At 41.9% G+C, this 11,530-nt stretch overlaps 1 protein-coding gene across 1 annotated transcript; it reads left to right on the top strand.

The window, feature by feature from the left end:
- Nucleotides 1–725: 725 nt before the first annotated feature.
- Nucleotides 726–9,931, top strand: LOC105462377 (neural-cadherin-like; the record flags this gene model as incomplete). The annotated part of the gene is made up of 17 exons (XM_011708903.1): nt 726–898; nt 1,369–1,518; nt 1,853–2,158; nt 2,409–2,682; nt 2,849–3,057; nt 3,219–3,551; nt 3,743–3,949; nt 4,177–4,448; nt 4,639–4,844; nt 4,925–5,067; nt 5,244–5,855; nt 6,343–6,643; nt 6,969–7,158; nt 7,238–7,479; nt 8,109–8,324; nt 8,418–8,573; nt 8,788–9,931. Coding segments are annotated over 17 exons (4,100 nt in total), but the record flags the coding sequence as incomplete, so codon positions are not given.
- Between the last annotated feature and the right edge of the window lie 1,599 nt (nt 9,932–11,530).

Genomic DNA, 11,530 nt, shown 5'->3' on the forward strand with positions numbered 1-11,530 from the left:
ATTAAAAATACAGATAGATATCCCATCAGGTTCTGCAATCAGATGCGGATAGACATTCAAAACTGAATGTGTATAGAAACGGATAGGATTCGTAATTACGTTTGCACATAAAATCAATTACAAGCAGTTACAAGCCTTTCCCACTGCTTTGTTACTGTTCTATTGGAACCTGCATCACATTTCATCAGCTTCTATCCGTAATTGCAGGAACAAAAAACGCATATAGTAAAACAGCATATTCTATCCATTTCTAACGGAATTTTTACTAGGGACACCCCTTTTTAATTGCAGTTATTAATAATCATCGTTATCGTTTGTTCCTATCTCCCTTAATATCTCAAGTAAAGTCTTAACAATTGTGACAGTTTTCATTCATAATTAATTTTTGTGCTACTTCTGTGAATTCTATTCAGTAGAAAATTTGTCGTGAATGTAAAACGAGTACGATCGACTATTCCTCCTTATTTTACATTCTTATTATTTTTTACACCCGCCTAATAAAATATTACCGCTTTCTCACCACGCGTCTTTTATCAGTTACATTTCGGATGTTCATCTGTATTCAAGTACGAAAGTCGGAAAGTCCGTGCCACACCACGCGCGTACAGAAACGGCTGCGAGATATTTCCGCGAGCGATAGCAATGCCGTTTTGCATATTTTAAGAGCCGCCTAGGATATTCCACGGAGAGGCATCGTTGCAGCATTTCTATGCATTTCTTGGCAGGCACCGGAACGGCATCGATACGGGTCAAAGACATAAACGACATGCCACCGCAATTCACGAAGGATGAGTGGTTCACCGAAGTGGACGAGACGGAGGGGCCAGATCTGCCGGAGATGCCGATACTCACCGTAACCGTCCACGACGAGGACGAGACCAATAAATTCCAATACAAGGTATATCCCCTTACGCGAGCGCGACGCGAAATTTTTAATAGGCTTTCGAAATAGGTTGTTTAAAATAATCACATAGGTCGTTGCACTCTTTCGCGTTCCGCGCTACCTTCACTTAACGCGCAATTAAAAATGTTATTGTAATATGTAAATGAAAAAATATATGCATATATATATCTATATATCAGCGGTTACCGGAATAAAATTCATAATTACGACGCGTTGTATTTTCATAAATATAATACGCGTAAACTTAAAAAAAGGTAAGTGCATAAAATTAAATTAATACGCATAAGAGGAGATGAAAATAGAATTTTAGAAATATCGTAAAGTGTCTGATTGCGCTTCTATATATTTTCAATGGAGCGAATTTTTGAGATTGAAATAGTACACAGTCACTAGCTTCTGTTATTCAATACACTGACAACAATGCTTAGCAATATTGAAAAATAATAATTCATGATGTAACACAGGTAATCGAGAACAGCGGTTACGGTGCCGACAAATTTACCATGGTACGAAACAACGACGGCACTGGATCGTTGAAGATTGTGCAATCGCTGGATTACGAGGACCAACTGCAGAGTAATGGCTTTAGGTTTAGGATACAAGTAAACGATAAGGTGAGCAAAGAAAAATATATGATGTTGACTTTTAACGATAAAAACAGAGCACATAGTATGAAGAAATACTAATATTAAATATAATTTTGTAAAATTTGTATTTAAATTGCGTGTGCGTTAATAAAAATTTTAATTAAGTATCTTTATCAAATGCGTTTACAAAATTTTTAATTAAAATTGTTTTTCTGAAAATTAATAATTTTACGAGAAAAATTAATTTTCTCGTATATTTAAATTATAAAATTATTGTGTGCGTGTGAAATATATGAATACAAAATAACTCTCTCGTGTACACAACAATTTAACGATTTTAATCGGACAATTGTCTTTCCAGGGTGAAGACAATGACAACGACAAATACCACGTGGCCTATTCCTGGGTGGTCGTGAAATTGCGAGATATCAATGACAATCAGCCACAATTCGAGAAAGCCAATATCGAGACTACTGTGCCGGAGAATGCTCGCATTGGCAGCAGCCTGGAAACATTCAAGGCCACCGATCCGGATCAAGGTGGCAAGAGCAAGGTCTCGTATTCCATCGACAGGAGCTCCGATCGAAAGAGACAGTTCTTCATCAATGAGAATGGCACCGTATCGATACAGAGAAGTCTCGATCGCGAGGAAACTCCTCGCCATCAGGTAAACATTAAAATGTCAATACAGATTAAGAAAATTCGTATATTTTTTTAATATTATTATTAAATAATCACGTGTGTGGTAAAAACTGGAATATCACGTTTGGTTAAAATAAAATTATGATAGACTTTTATAAATCCCGATTAAAAAATTTACGTATTATTAATACCAAATCTAACTAAAATTAAATGTGAATTTATGTAAGAACGATTAAAAATACAATTATTTAACATACAAAAATCTATTTTCTCAGGTTAAAATTTTGGCGATCGACGATGGAATACCGCCTAAAACCGCGACAGCTACTCTGACAGTCGTTGTACAGGATATTAATGATAATCCACCGAGATTCCTCAAGGATTATCGTCCAGTTTTACCGGAATACGCGCAAACCAAGAAGGTCGTCGAGATTCTCGCTACCGATGACGACGATCGGTCAAGGAGCAACGGCCCTCCGTTCACTTTCCGGATGGACCCCAACGCGAACGATGTTATCAGAGCTAGCTTCAAGGTTGAAAGCGACAACAGTAAGTTTCGTTAATTAAATAAATAAATTTCAGCGCAAATTATTCTTTAAGACAATTTGCGAAGCTTTTACGCAACATTATATTTCGTTCCAATTACAAAAAATGCAGTTGAATAGAAATGGGTTTCAGAGTGCAGTTTATCACTCGTCCTCTCATTATTTTTCAGAGGGAGCTAATGGAGACGGAATGGCCGTAGTGTCGTCTTTACGATCCTTTGACAGGGAGCAACAAAAGGAGTTCCTGATTCCCATTGTCATCAAAGATTCCGGAAACCCTTCTATGTCTGGGACCAGTACCTTGACGGTTATCATAGGGGACGTTAATGATAATAAAATGCAGCCTGGCTCCAAGGAAATCTTTGTATATAATTACGCAGTACGTATCTAAATTATATCAAATCAAATATCTAAATTTTTACACCGACAATACGAACCCAAAAAAAAATTACATCAAGCAATTGTTGATTTCTGGACAGCTCTGTACATAATATAATTTAATTAATTTCTCTCTCTCTCTCTCTCTCTCTCTCTCTTTAGGGACAATCGCCGGATACCGAGATAGGTAGGGTGTACGTGTACGATTTGGACGACTGGGATCTGCCGGACAAGAAATTCTACTGGGAGGGACTGGAGCACGCGCAATTTAGGCTCGACGAGGACTCGGGGATGATTTACATGAAATCCGCCACGCACGACGGCAAGTATCACCTACGGTTCAAGGTCTACGATCGGAAGCACACGCAGACGGACGTGCCCGCGAACGTGACCGTCACCGTCAAAAATATCCCGCACGAGGCGGTGTTAAACTCAGGCTCGGTTCGAATATCCGGGATAACGGACGAGGACTTTATTCGTGTCTGGAATTATCAGGTGAGAAAATCCTATTAAATCCTCTAAATCCTATTAAATATTATATAATTGATGTAGACATATTACATTTTATTAGCCATTTTTCTTTAATAAATAAAAATAGATTTTGGTTCTTAAATTTTACGAATAATTTCTTTTTAAATAATCTTTGTATTTTAGCGTAGGTTCTATAAGATTTACTTAACTTTCAGAATCAAACTCTGTCGCGGAGCAAAGCGGATCTGTTTAGGGACAAGCTGTCGCATCTACTGAACATCGACAGGGATAACGTGGACGTTTTCAGCGTTCAATTAAGGAGAGTCCATCCACCATTGACGGACGTTAGATTCGCCGCACACGGCTCGCTGTACTACAAACCGGTCAGGCTTAACGGCATCGTACTTATGCATCGCGAAGAGGTGAATGTCATTCACGGAAACTGTTTGAAGATTCAGTTTCAAATGCTTTGAAAGAATTTTGCGTTGAATAGAAGATCAAGAGAAATCAAATTCCTAATAGAACACATACTAATTAAACTGTTTGAAGATATTATAAATGCTTTCAAAAATTACATTGAATAAAAGATTACGAGTTAAAATAAATTTCTAATATATAACGCGTTAATTAAATCACATCTCCGAATCAGATCGAGAAAGACGTGGGTATCAACATAACTATGGTCGGCATCGACGAGTGTTACTACGAGAACGAGATGTGCGAGGGCAGTTGTACGAACACCCTCGATATCAGCAACCTGCCGTACATGGTGAACGCGAACCGGACCGCCCTGGTCGGCGTGCGCGTGGACGTGATAGCCGAGTGCACCTGCGGAGCGCGGAACTTCAGCAAGGGCGAGTCCTGCAGGAACAGCCCTTGCTACAACGGCGGACGCTGCGTGGAAGATCGATTCGGATTGTCGTAAGTGAAAATCAATTGAATTATATATTGCGAATCGCAATGCATTTGCGCGAAATTTGCTGGCAACAGAGACTCTTTGTCGTTTCTGTAAATATAAAAATGAATTATGATGATTATTCTCTTAAATAATTTCGATTATCTTCTTTTGATTATTGTTAGAGTTTTTTTAAAATGTGTTTTACAATTCCAGATGTCAATGTCCGTCTGGCTACAACGGTCCGAGGTGTCAGCAGACCGCGAGAAGTTTTCGAGGCAACGGGTGGGCGTGGTATCCCGCTTTGGAGATGTGCGACAACAGTCACTTGAGCTTCGAGTTTATCACGAGAAAATCTGACGGGCTGTTATTGTACAACGGCCCGATTGTTCCTCCCGAAGTCGACGAGACAATGGTTTCCGGTAAGATCTCTCATTCCTTGAACTTTTATATCTTTAACGTTTTTCAATGATTTTATTACACTAATTTTAAATATCGACAGACTTTATTTCGGTCGAATTGGAACGCGGTATACCGAGGCTACTGATCGATTTTGGATCTGGCACTTTGGAGCTGAAAGTGAAACCGAAGAAAACCTTGGACGACGGCGAATGGCATCGACTTGACATTTTCTGGAATACGGAGGTAAAATCATCGATATTACTTATATTATTCGCTTACAAATCTTGGGGGATGCACCAGCAGTAGTTTTAAAAAATACAGATTATGCAACACTAGTACTGCACCTACATTTTCAACTGTGAATAATTACTATATCTTCTATAAATGTAAAATATTCCTAACGCGCGAATTATCCGCAGACCGTGAAGCTCATCATCGACTTCTGCAAATCCGCGGAGATATCCGAGTTGGAGGACGGGAACCAGCCGGAATTCAACGACACTAGCTGCCAGGCCACGGGCACGATACCGCCGTTCAACGAGTACCTGAACGTGAACGCGCCGCTGCAGATCGGCGGTCTCTACGTGGAGCAATTCGACCCGACGCACTACAAGTGGAAGCACATGCCGGTGGGCAAGGGCTTCGACGGCTGCATCAAGAATCTGTTCCACAACAGCAAGCTGTACGACCTCGCCCATCCGGGCCTCTCGCGCAACAGCGTCGCCGGCTGCCCGCAGACGGAGGAGAGCTGCAACAATCAGGAGTCGACGTTGCGCTGCTGGGAGCACGGCACCTGCGTCGGCAGCTTCACCGAGGCGAGATGCCAGTGCAATCCCGGCTGGACCGGCCCGGGATGCATGACGCCGACGATCCCGACCACCTTCAAGCCCCAGAGCTACGTCAAGTACGCGCTGTCCTTCGAGCCGGATAAGTACTCCACTCAGGTGCAGCTGCGATTCCGCACCCGCGAGATTCACGGCGAGCTGTTCCGTGTGAGCGACCAGCACAACAGGGAATACGCCATTTTGGAGGTAAGCGCGCGACGCGTTTTAAAAATTATTGAAGGATTACTTTTTTTTTCACATCAAATATTTCCTAGATCCTTTTACAAAACACAGCAGCCCATTAAACGATTTTATTATTCATGAAGGATTAATTATTCGCCGTTTAATATTCGAGTCGCATACGATTGCAATTTGAAGCGTTTTAATCTCACTGTATTATTCTTGCATGACTCATTTTCGATATTGCTTTTAACAAAATATATTTTGCATAAAGTAAAATGTGTGATCACAAAATCTGCATCTTTTACTTATTAGACACATATACATATAGAACAAAATTAATTATCTAAAATTATTTCTGATGTGTCTTCAAATATACCTGCCTTCGAAAAATCTAGATTTTTAAATTGCGCCACGTGCATTACTTTTCGAATAAGTTAAGTTCGTTAAAAAAAAAAAAAAAAAAAAGAAATTTAACGGATTGTTTGCCACATCTGTTTGTTTATATTTCCAGATCAAAGACAGCAGACTGCACTTCAGATATAATCTGAACAGTCTTAGGACAGAAGAGCGAGACATCTGGCTCTCGGCAATAGCCGTCGACGATGGACAGTGGCACACAGTCAGAGTGTCGAGATACGGATCCGCCGCAACTTTGGAGCTGGACGGCGGTGAGGGACGTAGATTCAACGAGACCTTCTCCTTCGAGGGCCACCAGTGGCTCCTGGTCGACAAACAGGAGGGTGTCTACGCGGGTGGCAAGGCGGAATACACTGGCGTTCGCACATTTGAAGTTTACGCGGATTATCAGAAAGGTATAACTCTGAGTTCGCTTCATGGAAGCAATTAAATATAAATGCGCTTTTATTATTGCAGTATCAACTTAAAATAATATTTTGAATTTATATGTATTTATTTAAATGGCAGATAAACTCTGCATAATTTTTAATTATAACTATAAAATAAAATATATATCTGGATATAAGTTACGTAAAAGAAATTACAGTTTCGTTTGAGAAATAAAGAAATCTGATCGACTTCATTTTGAGAATTTTATAATCACGTCTATTTCGAATTTTTTACGTAACAAAATAAATTTAGCTATTAATGATTTTAAGTAATTTTTAATAAAAATCTCAGGTTGTTTGGACGACATAAGATTAGAGGGGAAACATCTTCCGCTACCACCCGCCATGAACGGCACTCAATGGGGTCAAGCGACGATGGCGCGAAATCTGGAGAGGAATTGTCCGTCGAACAAGCCGTGCGCCAATGTCATATGTCAGGATCCCTTCGAGTGCATCGATCTCTGGAACGAGTACGACTGCACGTGGGTATCAGTATTACTTGCATTCGTTAAGTTTTTTTCGAGACAGTCGCTATATCGTAATGCAATTTCTTCGTCGCAGTTGCGGGGAGGGGAGGATTCCCTCGCCGGATAACAAAGGGTGCATGGACAAAAACGAGTGCATTGACTATCCCTGCCTGAACGGTGGCAGATGTATCAATCAGGACCCGCGATTCCGATACCGATGCATCTGTCCCGACGGTTTCTGGGGCGAGAACTGCGAGCTGGTCCAGGAGGGTCAAACGCTCAAGCTGAGCATGGGCGCGTTGGCGGCGATTCTCGTCTGCCTTTTGATTATTCTCGGTTAGTATACACGCGAATTGAATATTTGAAAACACCAAATATATAATTTGACATAACGCATGCCTCTTGTTTCTTCCTATTGTCTTCTTGTTATTTTACGAATTGTTATTGTATATACTTTTGATACAATATTACTTTTTATTTTATGATTTTAAGCACGTTTAATTATATATGTTTCAGTTCTTATTTTTGTGGCAACCCAAATGATCGAAAAATAAAACAAGTTTCTGCTACGAAAGCTTTTGTCTTTTTTTTTAAATTTTACTTCTCCTTTTTTTAACTACACTCGTTTTTTTTTACCTCCTCCACGTGCGCGTGTCCGCTTCAATTATTTTCCCAACGCGCTTTGCATTACGAATGCTAACCAGAGCTGCATATCCAAGACCGCACAAGATAAGCCAATATAAGCTTTCGTTTCGGGAATGATGTTCCGATTGATAAGACTGACAACACCTGTTTTGCACATTGCGATATCATAGAGCACAGTCGTTGCTGTTGTGGATTTTGTTACACTTTGCACTTGCTTGAACTCTCAGTCAGCAGAGAAGTATCACTTCGCTATATTGACAACGACTCCGTCGCCGAACACGGGCAATGCGAATTAATTTCGTTAACGTGCAAAATTACAGTTCTCGTGTTGGTATTCGTCGTCTACAACAGAAGACGAGAGTCGCACATAAAGTACCCCGGACCGGATGACGACGTGAGGGAAAACATCATCAACTACGACGACGAGGGCGGCGGAGAGGACGACATGACCGCGTTCGATATCACGCCTCTGCAGATCCCGATCGGTGGTCCGATACCGGAGATGGGCGGCAAGCTGCCACCGTGTAAAGTTGCCTGTACGTATATATGTATATATTTTTTTTATTACTAAAAAAGCGAAACGGAATAAGTCCATGGGAATTAAAGAATAATCAAAGCGTTATTCTCAGATCCGCTGGGACCGGAGCCGAACGTCGGCGTTTTCATTGAGGATCACAAGAAGAGGGCCGACAGTGATCCAAACGCACCCCCCTTCGACGATTTACGGAATTACGCGTATGAGGGTGGCGGAAGCACCGCGGGTTCTCTGGAATCATTAGCTTCCGGTACGTAAAAGGACGAATTTTTGAGATATCTAATATTTTGCATACTTTGCAAAAAAAAGTGCGCTATTCCGACTTCCAAATTTTCCTTTTTAAAATTGTTTTCACTCTTTCGTCATAATATGAAATATTATTCGTGTTGATAAATAATACAAATATATTTTCTATTAATATATTATTTGTATTAAGCTATCAATCTCTTTTAAATTCTATATAGGTACAGATGATGAGCAACACGAGTACGAGTACTTAGGCGCCTGGGGCCCGAGATTCGACAAGCTGGCCGACATGTACGGTCCGGCGGAGGAGAGCGAGGAGGAGGAATAATCAGCCGAGCATGTAGCCGTGTCTCCACGTCACACCGCACCGAGTAACGCGATCCACGTCATCCGAAATGGGTACACGTGAGACCTCGATCGAGACGACCCGGTCCGTCACGTCGCCGGATGGCAGGGATCATCATCATGAATGAGCATTCGGAGGATCTTCGAGGGCGAAAGAGTGAGCACGCCTGATCCCTTCGCCGAGAGTGGACGGAAAATCCTCGACGAACGGCGAGGGGCAACCTCCTCGTAGTTGTGCAGCCATATAGTGAAAGTACTAAGTACACGACGTTGATGTCGCGCACGCACCGCGCGTGTCACGCGCGCGGCACCTCGCCGGTCGGTGTCATCCGCGGTGCGTGGACACGACACGTACACACATACACACATACACAAGAGACACACGTACTCGGGGTCGAAGGTGCATATAAAGGAACGTTGCAATAGCGCGACACGGTATAGAAAGGTGGTAAAGGGCGAGCAGAAGGCGGACAGAAGTCGCAGCGTATATTTAACTGTATAGTACGTTATTACGTAGTGAAAATATCCAAAGACACGCGCGCGACAAGACTTTTTCTAACGTGATCCACCACCTCCCCCCCTCTCCCAGTCGCTCATCCGGTCACACACCGTCGTCGGTAAAAATCACCCCCTCCCCTCCCCTCCCCACTCCTCCCATGCATACACCTATATATACATATATATATATATATACGTGTAGGTGTAATATCGGCGTCGTTTGTCGTCAAGTGTCGGATCTTAGAACGGCGTGTGGTCCTCGCGCAGCCGGGATATCGTTCGTTTATTATTTAAATGTCGCGCAAATCGGCGCGAACGTGTTAGATGTGTTGTAACGATTAATATCAAGGGCATTCACACGCATTCAAACATATATACATACACACACATATACATATATACGTTGACACGATACCGGCGATACCGTTCTCGAAGACGGGCATGATTCGTCGCGCCGGCGGCGAACCCCTTCGTTTCTTCGCTCCTCTCTGCACGACAGAGACGTCCCCCCCCCCTCCACCCCACCTACCCACCGCGCGCGGTATCCGCGAACGAACTGCGTTAACATTATTTACGTTGTCCTGAATGCGGAGGAGGTCCCGAAAAGCAAACGCACTCTCGTTCATGACGGACGTTGATCCTACCGTTTTAGATAGTCTGCCATAAATAGGAATTATATAGGTATCGTTAAGGTATCGTTAGTTGTCGCGACATCGGCTCATTGTCGTCATCGTCATCGTCACCGCCATCCTCATTACCGATAGCATTATACTATTAAATATTATAATATATTATATAAATATATTATAAATATGGATTTATATATAGAGAAAGAGAGAGGCGCACGACGAAAATGAAGAGGGGGGGAGGGGGGAAAATGGTTAAACGGAGGAAGGAAAGGGGCACGAGTTACCGCGCGCGCGCGCGCAGTGTAATTATTACAATTACGGTATAGCGGACATAAAAGTCTAAATATAAATACAAATATAAATAAATAAATATATATATATAAATATAAATACAAATATATATTATGCATACAGACAGAGAACACGTACGAACATACAGACAACACAGAGAGAAAGAGAGATTCGCATTCGCTAAAATATGCTCACCGTTGATATATCTCGATATAGTTTTAATATTTATTTTACGTCATCTCTGAAAGGAGATCGGAGCGCGAAAAGCAACGGCGCGGAGTATATCAGGTACGCGTGCACGAGGAGTCGAAGGGAAAGAGAGAGAGAAACGTGGTCCGTTCTAGTCATCCCGAATGGCTCGTTGACGCTTCACTTCCACCGTGTAGAATTTCTTTATCGCTCTTCTCTCTTCCTATTTTCTCCGAGCGGCAAAACTAATTTAATTTATAAATTATGGGATAGCTATTTAAAATTTATTAGAAATTTATGCGAGTTTCTATTGTGAGAAACTCTTATTATATACTTATAAACTAAAAAAAAAAACATTCGAAAAATAACTCGCGAACGAGATGATCGGTCCGTTCTAACTTCACGTAAAAAAAAGACTGCTGCAAAGAATTGGAAAATGAACCAAGTCGATACGATTTCTAAGTAAGATCGAACGTGAATCAACTGACAGAAGAGAGTCTAGATATTTTTCATGTATAGAAAAAAAATTATCATTAATCGTAATTAATTAAGCCACGGGTTTAAATCGACTTAGAGGTCTCGTCTAACGCGAAATGAGGCTCGACGAGCTCTTCGACGCCCCTCGGCGCCTCGTGCACGCGCGATTATATGCCGTCGCGCCTTTCGCGGGAGGAGACTTTCCACGCACCGAGCCCCTGACTGAATCTGTAAAATTCTCAACGGGAATATTAATAGTCAATTTACCGATTAGGGAGAGAGAGAGAAAGAGAGAGAAAGGGAGAACGCCGAAGGGAGGAGGCGTTTTTAGGAGTACGTCGTAAGCACTTGTACGAATACTGTAATTAAACATGTGTATGAGTGTGCCGGCGCGCGCAGTATCCGCGTCACTGCGCATCGCCGTATAATTGTCCTACCAATGATCGTGTTTGCGTATGGTTTTTCAACGAATTTGTGATATTAAGTTGCGTATATCTACAAGCAGTACACACGTCCCCTTCCCCCCCCCNCC

The sequence above is a fragment of the Wasmannia auropunctata genome, unplaced genomic scaffold (genome assembly GCF_000956235.1).
Source record: "Wasmannia auropunctata unplaced genomic scaffold, wasmannia.A_1.0, whole genome shotgun sequence".
Lineage (NCBI taxonomy): Eukaryota > Metazoa > Arthropoda > Insecta > Hymenoptera > Formicidae > Wasmannia > Wasmannia auropunctata.